We start from the raw sequence: 16,057 nt of genomic DNA on the forward strand, positions 1-16,057 counted from the left end.
TAAGAACTACTTTGTCCTTATAAAAGATGGTGTGAGGAGGTCCGCTCGAAAGCGCCTGCAACTCACTTACACTGTGGGCTGATGTCAATGCTACAAGAAGAATTGTTTTTAACGTAAGGAGCCTTAAAGGGCAAGAATGTAAGAGCTCAAATGGAATACATGTGAGAATTTTTAAAACTAGATGTAGATCTACCCTCAAGGGCAGAAGAGATGTGATCACTAGGATAAGATCCCTGGAAAGATTGTTATTCACCGTTTGGCATCCTGGAACACAAGAGGCTTCGCCCACCTATTCAAAGAGAAATTGCCACAATTAGACGAATGCACGCTCGTATGTCTACAAGAAACTTGGCTTAGGCATGAACCAACAAGCAGTGGATACACAGTACTGTTTAACACAGCGGGTAAGAACAAGCTTTGTCGACCGTTTGCTGGGCTCATCACGATGATTAAAAACAATCTAAATTAGACCATTGTAAAAGCTGTAAATCCAAACTTGTTTACTCAAGCGACTACAGTAAAACTCCCCACGACCAACGGGGGTCCCGAGTATTACCTGCTAATAACGTGTACTGAAATCCAGCGATGGTTCCCCAAAACAAACTAATAGCGACTGTCACTGCACTAATTGATGAATGTCTAATCATTTACAATGATCCAATAATAATTATATGTGGTGACTTAAACTACTCTTGGTTCAAGGAGCAAAGTCTACTCAACAAAACAAATACACCAATAAGCAATCAATTATTTGACAGAGGTGCTCGCTGGATGAAGGAGATGACGATAAGAAACTGCTCTATGTTAAATGGATGCACAAACGGAGACATCCCAGCTGCACCCACATGGCACCGTGGATCCAGTTCCAAAACACTTGATTAGATTTGGGTGTCCAGAAATCTAAAAAGCAAAATCACTCACTTGACAACAGCAAAAACTACAAAAAGCGATCATGATGCATTAGTGATGACGTGGTATGAGATGGTGATGCCGAGTCCTGAAGCCAAATACACAGAACCTGTAACAACAAACCACTCAGGATCAAGGTTGAGAATTAATAGTAACCAACTGAACAAGTTTACTGAAAAATACGTGACAATCCCTACATCGGCATCAAACATCAACTATAGCCCGCTCCTGATGCAGTTTAGAGTGGTAACTTCAAATCAAAGGACGCATCAAATATTCAATAGACACTTCTTTAGTGCAACCCTCTACCTAGCAAAGAAACAATTGCACAGTGACTTATCAAAGATAAAGAAAGGAAAAGAAAATGCCACCCAAATGAAAAAGCGACCGCTCGATTATAGAAATTGGCTAAAAGCATTTAATACCAAGCGTGACCAGGAGCAAGCGGAAACCATGTTGCAGCTCATCATGCGAAAAGACACGAGACTGCTATGGGAAATAATCAACACCGGCTCAGTAAAAGCAGCCTACGACATGGCAAACGGGGTAAACTATGCAAGATGGGTCTCCTACTATACAGCGTCTTCGACTCACAGAGCATTGCATGCACAATACCAGAGATTTAAATTACCTGCAACTGGCTCATTGCTGAAACATTGGAGGATATAAAATGTGCCATTCAAAAACTAAACTCCAGAGCTGCAGGGCCAGATGGCATCTCTAACGTAATGTTGAAAACAAACAGCTCTTTATGGGCAAAGTTCATATCCACATTGTTCGAGAGGATTGCATCGAGTAAGACCTTACCTGAATCTTGGAGTACGGCAATAGTCGTGCCCATTTTCAAAAAGGGTGACCGCAACGATCCGACGAACTATCGGCCCATCACGCTCCTTGATACAATAGGAAAAGTGTTTGCTGCGTTTCTTCAAAAGGAACTAGCGTTCTGGGCCGAGCAGGCAAAGGTAATCGCCAAACGTCAAACGTTTCACTAAGGGGGTTGGTATAGAAGTGAATTTAATAATCTTAAACACCATAAAACTGGAATCCATGAAGAGTGGAAAAATGTCTTCCTTGCCTTTCTAGACTTGAAACAAACCTTTGATACCATCAACCGCCATAAACTATGGAGGAAATTAATGTCATGGGCATGCCCTCTGGAGATACTGCAACCTATCATAGCATTACATGCTAACACTTCCTTCCGTGTAAGACTGAATGCAAAAGGAGACCTATCTGATGTAATATTCACATACGCTGACGACATAGTCCTGCTAGATACCACACAAATTGGGTTGCAACGATCATTAGACGCACTTCAAAAGTACTGCAAGAATAATGACCTGCTAATAAACACAAAGAAATCAAAGATTATGTCAATCATCGGTGGATGCCCCCGAAGCAAAAAAAACTTCAGCTGGTTCTCAAACAATGAAAAAATAGATGCTACAAATTCCATCCGATATCTAGGAGTGCAATTCAATACCTCAATACATGAATGGAACTGGACCCAAGAGTTGTTAACGCGAATAACAATGTTCGCCTTACAAGGATTGAAACTTCATGCTGCACATGGCAAATTCACGTTAAAACCATTACTCTCCTTCTACTTACAAAAAGTCGTACCGGCCATAACGTTTGGCAGTGAAGGTGGTTGGAACATACCTGCAGACATCTGGTGTAAGTTGGAGGGCAAATTTTGGCGGAAAGTGCTACGATTACTACAGAACCTCTCAACAGTGATCCGCTATGAACTCGACATAGAGTCATTATACGGCACAGTGGAAGTCTCTCAGCAATGGCTGAAAAGGAGAATGGTTCCAGTAGCTGGCCCTTATGAAATCCTACAAAAAAGCTCCAACACTAACACGTCGGATCTAATAAGCATGTGGGGAAAAAAACTGCTCGCGATTATGCGATCTGCAGATCTGACGGAAGAGCTTGTCATAAAAATGCCAAAAAAAAATGGCCTTGACGAAACCCCTAAGTACTTATGTAAATTCCCTTCACGACATCATCGTAATCAATTCATGAGACTGCGCTTCAACCTCTACAAGACCAAAAGCAGTTCTAATGATGAGGCGCAACTCTGACACCACTGACAATCAATGTAGATAATGCAACAATGCAGCAGAGTCGGCCAAACATCTGATAATTGAATGCCCAGCTACTAAAGTTCAAAGTATCTTGCAAGCTATGCTCCAATAGACAACAACTTAGAACAGTGGTGGAGCTATTTAATCTCTGGAACAAATACACGGCTGACGTGTGCAGTGATAAATTATATGGACTCCATACTGCCAGAAATCTGATGAGGTTTTGGCCAGATCTAACAAGCAGCAACATGATGGACTGTCAAGAAAAGGACATACGGAACTATGTAATAAAAAGTTTGTTTTTTTGTAAACTAAACTAAAAAATGTACAATACATTTTTAAAAAAAAAAAAAGATTTAGATCCCACACTGGAACCTGGAAAGGTATTGGGGGGGGGGGAGAAAACATTATTTAAACCTTTTAGGAATTGAATTATCAAAGGTATTTTAAAGTAAGATTCTTCTTCAGAAGAGCGCTTAAAGATGGATAGCGCTGCTAAATATCCCTTTATTGTCCCAACCTGAAGCCCCAGATTAGCCAAATGTAACAGAAAAGATAAAATTGTGGGTATATTATACTGAAAAGGGTCCACATTCTTTTCTCTGCACCAGCTACTGAACTTGTTCCAACGACACCGATACAGAGACTTAGTTGCTGGCCTTCTGGCCGAAAGCAAAATCTCCATCACGTCATCCGGAAGGTCCCAATCCTTGTATCTCAGCCTTTCAGAAGCCATGCGTGAAGGTTGAGTGTGTTGACCTCCGGATGGAGAACATGACCTTCCTGTCGCAAGAGAAGATCCTCTCTTCTTCGAAAACGTATTGGAGGGCAGATGGACATGTCGAGAAGGTCCGGGTACCACGTTCTCCTGGCCAAATCCGGAGCAATTAGGATCATGGTCTTCCTGAACTTTCTCAACCTCCTGATTACTTGAGGGATCACAGGGATTGGAGGAAACGTGTACAGTAGTGGGAACTCCCATTCCACCACAAACGCGTCCCCCAGAGCTCCTCTCGGGGGAAATTCCCTTGAGCAGTACAGTTCGCACTTCCGGTTGACCCTGGTCGTGGACAGATCCACTTGAGGGGTTCCCCAAAGGGCAAAGATCTCTTGAATGACTTCCTGAGCTATCTCCCACTCGTGAGAGACTGTGCTCTGCCTGCTCAGAGCGTCCGCTGTTGTGTTTCACTCTCCGGCTAGATGAATTGCCGATAGAGAGATCCCTTCTCGTATTGCCCAGAACCAGAGTTGCATCGCCTCTCTGCACAACGGTAGTGACCGTACTCCTCCTCTCTTGTTGAGGTAGTACATGGCCACTGTGTTGTCCGTCATTATCAGAACATACTTTCCCCGTACAGAGGGCAGAAAGGCCTTCAGCGCTAGTCTGATTACCCTCAACTCCAGGAGATTGATATGTAGTTTGGACTCCCATGGAGACCAACGTCCACTGATTGTCAGATCGTTGATGTGGGCTCCCCACCCCGCGAGTGAGGCGTCCGTCACTACTGTTATCTCCAGCCATGGTTGCCAAAAAAATTCTCCTCTGAAGATATGATGTCTGCAAGCCCACCATTGAAGATCCTGTGCTACTTGGGCTGGGACTTGCAGTAGATCTGACATTTCCCCTGAGAACTGAGACCATCGAGTTCTGAGAGCCCATTGAAGAGATCTCATTCTCAATCTGGCATCTGGCAGCAGGAAAATGCAGGATGTCATCAGACCGAGCAACCTGAGATAATCGAAGGCCAGAAGATGCTGGGCATTCTAAAACTTTGTCACCATCTGCAGAATGTGGTGAGCTCTCTCTTCGGGAGGCGAGGCTTTGCCCGAACAGGTATCCAGGACTGCTCCTATAAATTGCAGCTTTTGTGATGGTATCATGTTTGACTTTTTTAAATTCAGAGAAAAACCTAGTTTGTGAAGGAAGTGACAGGTCTTGGACAGGTGATCCCGGGCTTGTTCTGGAGAACGTGCTCTGATCATCCAATCGTCCAGATAGGGGTAGACATGAATCCCCCCTCTTCTGAGACTCGCTGTCATCACCGCCATCAACTTGGTGAAAACTCTTGGGGCGGAGGTCAACCCGAATGGCAGAACTCGAAACTGATAGTGAGAATTGCCAATCGCGAACCTCAGGTACTTTCTGTGCTTGAGATGTATTGGCACATGAAAGTAAGCATCCTGAAGGTCCAATGATACCAACCAGTCCTGGAGTTGGAGAGCCTGAAAGATCTGAGAAAGTATGACCATCTTGAATTTGTCCTTCCTTAGGAACTTGTTCAAGTTTCTCAAGTCCAAGATGGGTCTCAGTCCTCTGTCTTTCTTTGGAATAAGGAAGTATGGGCAATACCAACCCTTGTTTCTCTCTGCTACAGGTACATGTTCTATTGCACCTTTCTGTAGTAGGGTTAAAACTTCCTGGAACAGGAGCGGATCCGGATGCTTGGCAGAGTTGTATTCCGGAGGATGGTTCTGAGGTTTCTTTAGAAAAGGAAGGCAGTAACCTTGGGGTACTGTTTCCATTGCCCAAGCATCTGAAGTAATGCCCAGCCATTCGTTCAGATGCTGTGAGATCCTGCCTCCCACCGGGGTCTTGTGGGTCAAAACCTCAGAGTGGTTTTGCGGCAGCTGCAGCAGCAGCTGATGGTACAGATGCCGTTGCTGGGGCTGATCTAGCACCTTTTTCTCTTCCCCGAGGAAATTTTATTTGACCTCTTTGATTGGCCTGCCCTCTTCCTCTTCCAATTGAGGAATAATAACGAAAAGGACGACCCCTCCAGGAAGATGAGCCTGTGTAGGGGCGTTGCAGAGGTTGTCTTACAGCGGCACTTAGAGATTTTGCTGCCGCTTTGGAGGTCTGTAGCTTCTCCAAACTTTCATCTGCCTTGCTACCGAACAACCTCGAGCCATCAAAGGGCATATTAAGAAGTCTGGATTGCACATCAGGAGCAAACCCAGATTTTCTTAGCCACACAAATCTGCGTAGCACTGTGCTAGTTGCCATGGACCTGCTGATGCGGTCAGCTGTGTCCAGTCCTGATTGAAGGCATTCTCTCGAAGCCTCCTTTCCATCCCTTATAATAGCTAGAAAGCCATCACGCTCTTCGCCTTTTGGGATGTGTTCAGCTGCCGCTGACATACAGTCTCACAGGGTATAAGAGAACCTTGCTAAAGAACAGGTTACATTGGTAGACTTCAAAGCCATACTGCCCGATGTAAAGATTTTCCTAGACCATGCATCCACTTTTTTATCGTCCCTATCTGGAGGGATTGTAGGGTATGCCACAATTTTTGTGGAAGTGGCTGCCTGTACTACTAAGCATTCCGGAGATGGATGTTTACTGAGGTATTCCGGATCAGATGTACAAGGTCTATGCTTTGCCACAAACTTTCTATTCACAGCCCCTATGGCTTCAGGATGTTCCCATGCAGAATTGACCCTGCTTTGTAATGCAATGTGAAAGGGGAAAACGGGGTCTTGTTGGGGTGTTCCAGATAATATATCGGTCATGTCATCATCATGACTGATGAACTCCTACCCCACACCATAAATTCTGTAACTCTGCCCATGAGTCTTCTATAACTCGTATCCACTTGTTCTGATGGGTCTGGTTTGTCAAATTCATACTCTGGAGAAGCATCCAGGCCACTTGCTGTTTGCAAACATTTTTGCAAGTATTTCATTCTTGATTGAGGATCAATTAATTCCTCTGGGACATGTCTTGTACCATATCTAACACCAGCAGAGGTCACTTCCTCTTGTTCTGATGAGTCTCCCTCATATATGGATGACATGGTTCTGAAAAACTCATGTCGACTCTCAGGTTGAAAAACCTTTTCCAGCATTACAGGTCTTTCCTTCAATAGAGGCTTGGGTGTCAACGAAAGCTTTGATGGCGCCGTAGTCTTAACCACTTCCTTCGATATCGTTGAAAGAACTTTCGACGATCTCGATGTAATTGTCGAGGAAGCCGTGGAAACCGTCGAAGGAACCTTCGCAGTCTTCGAGCGCGAGCTCGACGTAGCTTCCTTCGAGTGAGTTGTCGACTCGAGGAGCTTCGAAGTCTTCGACGGCGCTGATTTCTACTTCGATGGCGTATGATCTTTCGACGCCATTTTGTTTCCCTCTGCCTTCGATTTATGCACCTAAGGATGTTTCTTACGAGGTGATCGAGAAGAATCCCTCGATGACGTTCAACGTCTTTTTATGAGCCTTTCTTGTTTTGGACCTTCCTCGGTCACCTTTTTCGTGAGCAGGAGCATGGTCTTCCTTAGCTATTTTTGAGGGGGTCTGGGCCGCGTTCTCAAAGGTTTTTTTACATTGATACTCGAAAGGCTTCACATTTCCTAGGAGAGTCATGTTTGGATGGGCATGTTATAACCTCTTCCGAAGATTTGATGCCATCCTTTCTTCAAAGACAAAAAAGATTTCCTCGATCTATTTCTCGAATGTCTTTTACGATGAGATTTTGAAGACTCGTACGAGTCTCTTTTTTAAAGTAGGCTTCGAAACACCCTCCCCCATCGCCAGTTTACCTCTGCGCTCTTTTAGGGCTTTGTGTGTCATCGACTGGCACGAACCAAGTCTTCCGTTTGGTGGTCAGGGCCGAGGCACCATAGACAGTTCTTATGTGGATCCGTGAAAGACATTTTCTTTCCACATCTTAGGCATTTTTTAAAGCCTGTCTTTGGCGTGGAAGGGTTCGAAGACGACATCGCTTTTTGTCACGAAATACTGAAGCGCGGTTTTACTCGATCCGAAGCAAAGCCAACGGAAAAACAGAACTGAGGCCAACGGGCGCGCTCGAGGCTTTTATACGAGGGATGACGTCGACACTCGACGGATGCCGCCGAGGGACATCGACCCCGCAGCCTCCAGTTGAGCGCCCTTTGCTGGACAAGAGAAAATAAATTCCGAGGGAAAACCAAAAGGTAAGGATATATCTAAGATGAGGAATATGTGGGAGAACAATCCATTCGAAGTATATTTATACATAAAGGTCTTAGTTCCAGTCGGCAATGTGTGGCAACCAAAATGTTCAAACACCAGTGACGTATATCCAGGACATATACATCCAGAATGCACCAAGTACAGTAACAGGCAGTGTAAATTGAATAGGAAGCATTCTCTATGTAGACTGTATACCTCAGTGTTTATAGAAAGCCATCAGCCTTGTGCAAAACTAAAGATGGATAGAAAGTTACTTTACCGATTTCCTTTGAGCAGAAGAATAACTCATGCCTAAATAGCAAGGGTTCAGTGCATGAGGAAATCACTATGGAAGACATAAAATGATGGTCCCCTCATCAGAAAAAGAAAATATATGAAAAACATCCATCTACGTATTGAACAATACATGTTAAGAATGCAGTTGCCTACTGTGATCCCCTGAAGTCGAAGATTGAGTGTGAATGCAGGATTTAGCGGGCAACTGTAAAGGATTCAAAACACACAGAACGACCTTTCGATATAGTTGTGTGCGCTAAAGCTGAAGAGAATAAGCTGGAAGGGACTGAAAGTTCTGATACTACCTTCGTAGTGAGCATAACACTCAATATGGTTCTGCATTCGCAAACAGGAGACCAAGACTTGCTGCAAGTATATAGTGCATTACCATGGCATCGGTGAGTGTCATGGAAGACTGACTGACTGTTCTGTGTACGGATACCATGGGAACTGAAGTATGAGTAAAGGATGGATTGCCCGTAGAAGTGAAAGAAGGACTTGTCCATATTCAAATGTGCAACTCGAAGATGAAAAATGCATAATTTATAGCATGTTAGCTGGCATTATAAGTAATATGCATTAAGGGGGACATAGGATACAACGGCATTCCTATATGGAAATAGGGTGTCCCTCAGCAAATGTTGAAAGGGAAGAAAACATGTATAACATGGGTGCCATCGGCAATGTATGGGTCAGATGCTAAGGAAAGAATAGGGTGTTGTGGTCCAAAGGTTAGAACAGTCTGGCGCACAGCTGCTTGAATCAAGGATTATAGTGAGAAGGACTCCGTTCTAGATTGATAAACGTACATCATAAACGGCAATGACATGTTGCAGAGGATAGAAAAGATGCTATATGCCAACGGTGCTTGCCTATGACGCAAGGTCAAGGTGGAGAACCTAATAGCTATCAAAGTGGTGTGTTAGTGAGAAGTAAAACTAATGTATTTTAATTCAATATTAATAAACATAGCAAAAATAATATACTTACAGAATATCCCTGTTACTCCCAACTTTAGTCCTTCAGAGATGAGCAATGTCACAATTTAGTGAGTCAACAGGAGAGTTATCCTTGACCATGACTTCTCTTGTAACCCGTCTGTGGGGCAAGCCTTGATCTATGCAGCTCTTTCCCACCGGGCACACCAACTTTGTGAGCTCCTATGCGCATCATCACCCTGGGTGCAACCAGATTGTATCTGCCCCCTCTGCTCGTCACTATCGACAGTGCCACCCCCCCCGCTGAACCAGGCAGTGGATATCTGCTGGCTTGATTGTAGTCCACGTTGGTCCTTGCGGCCTAGGCTGGTCCACGGTGTGCCATACCTTCAGACAGTGACGGCGGGCAGAGAGCCTCCGCCCCGCTCACCAGGAAGTACCTTTTGCCTGATCCCCCTGCTCTCAGCCGCCACTCCTGCAGGGTACAATGCACACAAAAGTGTCCTGACGGGAAACGTTTTTTCCAATGGAAGCAAATTCCTATAGTTTTGCACAGTTTGATGCGAAGTCCAGGTATGGAATTTTGAGATTGGCCTGGTATACTAATTTATACTCCAGGACTCCGAAGTAAGAAAACCCAAACACATCTACATGTCAAACCCATGTTTTCTTTCTGCCTAGCAAGGCATTTATTGTATATCAATATGACACCGAAAATTCAAACGTGTACACACACACACATATACAAATCAGACAAATAGTCACAGTTCTATATACAATATGAAAAAAAATCAAAAATAGACAGAGGGGAGGTACAAGTTACCTACGGGGAAAAATCCTGTGACAAGCGGGTAGCATAAGGTGACCTATTCATGACGCATGCCTCTCTAACTGTATCTAACATTTGTTGTTGGAAAACAACCTCAAACAATCATTTGTAGGTTCACGGGTCTACGTATTGTATGATGCAGTTTCCAACATATGGACTGTGCTGCCTCTTCTAGTGTTTATAGTTCCAATACAAGGGGCTACACGTTTCGGCGATGTATAGATAAAGATTCGCCTTCCTCAGGACCAGAAAAGAACTACATTTCTTGAAGCAACACCTGAGGATTAGTAAAAATGAGACCACGAGATGTGTCCCATACAGGATAACGGAAAATAAAATAAGCCATTGAAGAACTTGAAATCAAAGTAAGAAGATAAAGAAAAAAATAGCAACAATAGCACATTCCCGTTCCCAATAGAGCTTCAAAAAGACATTCAATTTTCATATATATTAATCAACATAGCAAAAATAACTTGCTTACAGGATATCCCTATTACTCCCAATTTATACTCCTTCAGAGATGCGGAATGTCACAATTTAGAGAGTCATCAGGAGCGTTATCCTACACCATGACTTCCCTAGTAACCCGTCTGTGGGGCAAGCCTTGATCTGTGCAGCTCTTACCCACCGGACACTCCAACTTTGCAAGATCCTATGCGCACCCCCACCCTGGGTCCAACCAGATATTATCGCCCATTGCCGCTTGTCACCATCGACAGTGCCCTCCCCCATGAATCAGGTGGGGGAGATCTGCCACCTAGATTGTAGTCCACGTTGGTCCTTGCGGCCTATGCTGGTCCGCGGTGTGCCCTTCTTGGCATTGATGCCGAGTAGCGCATAGTCTCCCGGTTCTGCAATGACATGTTCCATAAGATCCGGGGTTTTGCGTATGCCAGCCCGGCGATGAAGCCTACCTGATCTGGGTGTATCAGCCGAGGCACCATCCCTTCCAGGCGGGTGGCTAAAATGCACGTTTCGTCCACATTGAGCAATGATATAGGACGATACAAGGGGCATCAGGCAGGGTCCCTCCCTTCCTTGGGTATTACTGTTATTAGTGCATTGCTAAAGGAAGCCGGGGCAGTCCCCGTCTCAAGTATACTGTTGCATACTTTAGTCATATGGTTCAGAAGGAAACCCGAGAACCTCTCATAAAAGCCTGTTGTGTACCCATCCTCATTCTCACCTGGGGACTTCCCGTTAGGGAGCCGCTTGATAGCAGCCAGCACTTCTTACGCAGTTAACATACTCTCTAGGAGCTCAACTTGAGAGTCTGGGAGTCCAACCGCATCCACTCCTCAGATATTCCTCAGACTCCGCAATTGCGCTGGGCATTCTGTATCGTATAAGCCTTCGTAAAACTGTGCAAAGCATTCTGCTATTTCTATAGGTGTGTCCCTGGTGAGGACCCCTGCATCCTTTAGTGTAGTGACCCATCTCTCTGACCTCTGCACTCTGAGCCTCGCGGCCTGCATCGCCCTTGTCCCCATTATCGTAAAATGTTGGCTTAAGATACTTAAACTTGCATAGGGTATCGCCCAATCAAAACGCCTTCAACTCTGCTCTCCTCTTCTGTATTGCCTCCAACACCTCTTCATCATACCCACCCCCTGCGTGCATCTGTCTCTCTTTCCACAACGTCTGCCCTAAGCACCTTTATCAAAAGTCTCTGTTCCCTCTTCTTACGCGCTCCTTCCCTGATAAGGATCCTCCTCCAGGTGGCCTTCACTGCATCCCAAACCATCCCTCCCGTGTTATTTATCTCAAAATATTCGGTAATGCCCCCAGAAAGCTGTTCAGCAAAGAGTGGGTCCCTCCATAAGGAGTCGTTGCACATCCAGCTACTGTCCGCTCTGTGAATCCCTCTATGTCTAACTCCATCAAGACCATGTTGTGGTCCGTCCATCCTACTGGTCGGATATCACAGTGGATGACTCGTCCCTCCCTGATCCCAGGTCAGGAGCAGATAATCAATCCTGGTATATGGGGTATGGGGATGCAGAGAAAAAGGTATACCCCTTGTATGCATCATTCAGCATGTCCAGTAGGTTCCATGTCATTTTGCTGACCCTTTTTTCGGCAAAACACCCGTCGGAAAAATGGGTGTCGGCAAAAGGACACAATGGCACCCAGTAACCACCTTAAATAATAATTTGGCATTTATATACCGCTACGAAGCCTCAGGTATCTGAGCGGTGCTTATTATTACCCACAGTGTGTGGTGCTCATTTATCGACCTTGGAAGGATGAAAGGCTAAGTTTGGCCCCGCCGGGATTCGAACCTGCGTTAGCAAGCTCTGCACGGATGTCAAAGCGAGCGCTCTATTCCCTGCGCCACTTGACCGGGTACTTCAATAGCACGGCCTGGGGGTCCCTCTCTCGGGTCCCTTTCAGGGACGGCCAAGCACTTCACTGATTTCCTATCTAATGCGCCATCCGCCCAGGAGTTAAAGTCCCCACCAATGGCAAAAAGATCCTCTGCAAGGGCCAGAATGTCATCTACGGCACGCTGAATGAATCCCGACCGACCCTGATTGGGGGCATAAAGTGCATTCAGCACTATCCTCACCCCGTCCAGGGATCCCTGCACTATAAGTGAGTGTCCCTCGAGCAGTTTCATAACCACACACCCCTGCAGTCAATACTGTTTGTGCATCATTATTCCCACCCTGCCTCGTTTTCCCGGCCCCGATGCCCAGTAAACCTGCTCTATTCTTGCCCCTTGCAACAGCCTCTCTTCCTCCTTCACCTGCCTGGTTTCCTGCAGGAACAACAACACATCCAGGGCTGTATTACGGAACTTGCACGTAACTAAGGACCTCTTTGTGGGCAAATTCATCCCCTTTACATTCAGGGTTCCACGACTAGACGACGACTCCTTCCATCTTTAATTCCCATTGCCCCATATCTCAGAATGCTCGGGTCACCACACACTTTACATGCAAATCCCCAGCGCCTCAGATCCAATAGTCCATGGTGCAGCCAATGGTTAAATCCGCACTGAACGCATGCTACCCATAAAACTCCCCATAGTAGCTAAAACAAACTGTGTAAACAGAAACCTGCAACCTACAGCAAATGTTGTAGAGATGCCCTCTGCCCTACTGAGGGCCACCTGGGGTAGTAGACAAATGCCCCCTTCCAGCAATCTCACAGGTGCCACACTGTCCCTCCAATGTGTAGCTGCGTTCTGGAGTTTAGTCTAAACAGCCTGCCTCGGTGGGGGCACGCAAGGGTCCTTACATGGAGATTGGCCATTCAGACGCATGTACTTGCGCCCAGTCTGTCCTCTCCGGTGATGAGGGAGGAGCCTGCTTTCCCCTCTCTTTAGCTGAACTCGCCTGCTGGTCCGGCACTGCTTCAGTGTATGAGGTTAAATGGCATAAGGCCTGCTCTTCCTCCTCTGCAGAAGTAATCTGGTAGTCTATCGCATTCACTCCAAACTGCACAGCAAATGGGTACGCCCATCAGTACCTGATCCCTTTTTCAGTCAACCATTTTGTGAGTGCCCAACAATCTCTTCTCCAGGGCAGCGTCAAGTTGGACAGATCTTGGTAGATCGCTATGTGTGAGCCTTCATAAGACTGATCTTGCCGTAATAGTGCTCTGGCCACAACTTCTGCGTTGTCCTTATATCTCAGGAACCTGGCTATGGCGGAGTGCAGGCTGTTACTATATTGCTTGCCGCCCCGATGTGCTCTCTCCAGTTGCACCTCCTTTCCCCCTTCTGCTACAAATAAGAGGTTGACAATGGCTTGCACCTTGTGCTCCACCTGCAATGGGGTATCTCTGTCAGCTTCCTTCAGTCCCAGTATAGTGATGTTATTCCTCCTCTGCCTGTTCTCTAGGTCGCCATTTTCAGGGTCACCTCCTCCTCGCGCAGCTCCAGCTCTGTCATTCGTAAGGTCCATTTCGAGCATGACAGCATTGAGCTGAGTGTTCCCCAAGCTCTCCACCTTACTCTCCACCGTTCCTACCCATCCTGTGCGGTCTGCCTGGGACCATTGCAAATCCCTTCAAAGGACCTTGATTTCAGCCAGGATAATCCCAATGTCATCTTTTGTGCCAAAATGCAACATGTCCACATCTGCCAGCATCCTCTCCCCTCGGGCACCTTCTCCAGCAACCCACCCTGCATCTCCCCGGGCACAGGGTCTAGTCTCTGTGTACCCTGATCCCTTCCGCCGGCATGTAATGTGGGCGCGCGAACGGGCAGCTCCGCCTCTTTGGTCTTGCATAGTGGCCTCTGGAAGCACTGTGCACAGCCCCTAGCCCCCCCCCCCCGGGCCAGGGTGGCAGAGTCCCGTCCAGTGATGGCCCCTGTGGATGGGGGCAATGCCATCTTATCCCCACTCCTGTGCTTAGTGGTGGCACAGCTGGCACCGGGCTCGCAACCGGAGCATCTCACGCCCGACTGGGGCTGCCTCTCTTTCGACTCCTGCCTCAGGGCCAATATCCATACCTTACTGGGAGTCTTCACCGTAAATTACGGCGGCGTAATTAGCACCATGGCGGGTTAGCGCCATGGATTTTAACGCCTGCTAAATGCAGGCGTTAAAATCAGAATCAGGCGTTAAGGGTTAACGGTGGCGTTAACCCTTAATGCCCGAGTTGTAATGAGGGCCTAGGAGTTTCTATTTGTGGCCTTCTGGGCATTGTTCAGTGTTAACCCCATTTAACCTGTTTAGGTACTGCATTAAGTATATGTATTACATGTGTACTAAGCATTTCACTATCTACGAGAGGTTGTAGGATTTACAGGGATTGTTCATATGATGGCATTTTGGGTCCTGACCATGACTATGAATACATTTTTACTGCTGTCTTTATTTTCCTTTTTCTCTGCATCCTTCAACTTTATCGGTACAGCGGTGACCATCAGTTAACAGTCATAGCTTTAGCTTAGTAGTGGGAAGCATTGGCCTTTGACCCTTTACGGTTTACTGTTTTACTAACTGTAATGTTCAGCCCAAAATACTCATTTGAAAACTAGTCACTGTAAGTGTAAATAATATATATTCTGTCAGTATACCTGTTTGGTATATTCTTTTAGGGTGTCTATTTGGCACCAACAGCATATATCCATCAGCCCTCTCCCCTCCCTTGAGGAAAGACTGACGGCTCTGGCATAGCTACAAATAAAAGGGTTTGGCCAACCACTAGGTAGGAAACCTGTGTACTGTTGGGATAAATGGTTTCACAGCCCTCACAAGAGGACGGTGGACAAATCTCACTAAATAGACTTTGTGAGATGATATGTAGGCACAAGCAATCGTAGCACAGCTCCTCCATACAGGTCTGTGCTCAAGCTAAATACTGAAAATAGACACTGCACTGGAAGTTGGTTATGGTTCGCACTCACCATAGGTCAGGGTGTAGATGGCTTTTCCTGTGGTATCCAGAGCGGTCAGACAGGGGGTTTTCGGCTGGGTATTGCCCCAGCGTTGCAAAGCTGCCAGGAGTGAGGGAGGCCAGTTAGTAACCACTCCCAGAGGCTCCCCTCTCAGTGGGGCCGTCTCGTTCCCCTCTGCCTTGGGCTGGTTAGGATCTGGCTGCTGAACTAGAAAGAACAGAAGACAGTTTGTTAAACTGATCATCTTCATGCATTGCAGATTAAATGATATATTCCTGCATTTCAACCTATAATGCAGCCACCCAGCACACAAGCTCTGCTTCACTTACAACTGATGACTTAACCTAGCCCCAGAGGGTCGGTTGGGGTGGGAGGTTGGGTGAGATGGGTAGATTTTGGTGTGTAAACACTGTATGTTAATAAATGAATTATCTGGAATGCAACAACTGCAACAAGGACTCTTTCATAGATGTATATGTTTACATGTTGTGCTACAACATTGTGTGATCATCTACGAAACATTCCACTTCCACAAAGCAAAATGAATCCACTTGGCCATACAGGAAGCGATGTGCAATGTCAATTTACAATTGAGAGAGGATTCCAATTTTTGAGGGGATTTACAGTGATTTATCCTAAGGAAAGTGCAGAATTGTGGACCTGCGGAATCAATGAAATGAGGCACTCGATATCTTTCAGCGATTA

At 46.0% G+C, this 16,057-nt stretch overlaps 1 protein-coding gene across 5 annotated transcripts in view; it reads right to left on the minus strand.

Moving 5' to 3' along the window:
* Window positions 1–16,057, minus strand: part of DIP2A (disco interacting protein 2 homolog A) — a 2,340,120-nt gene that overhangs the window by 1,913,268 nt on the left and 410,795 nt on the right. For all 5 annotated transcript variants that reach the window (XR_011274713.1, XR_011274712.1, XM_069616034.1 and 2 more), the window contains one exon: window positions 15,362–15,559. Coding sequence is in view for 3 of the 5 variants with exons in the window: in XM_069616034.1 (XP_069472135.1) it covers window positions 15,362–15,559 (198 nt within the window). In the remaining 2 variants the exon portion in view is untranslated. The remainder of the gene's footprint in view (window positions 1–15,361; window positions 15,560–16,057) is intronic.

The sequence above is a fragment of the Ambystoma mexicanum genome, chromosome 9 (assembly GCF_040938575.1).
Source record: "Ambystoma mexicanum isolate Mex_15411 chromosome 9, UKY_AmexF1_1, whole genome shotgun sequence".
NCBI classification, from domain to species: Eukaryota; Metazoa; Chordata; class Amphibia; order Caudata; family Ambystomatidae; genus Ambystoma; species Ambystoma mexicanum.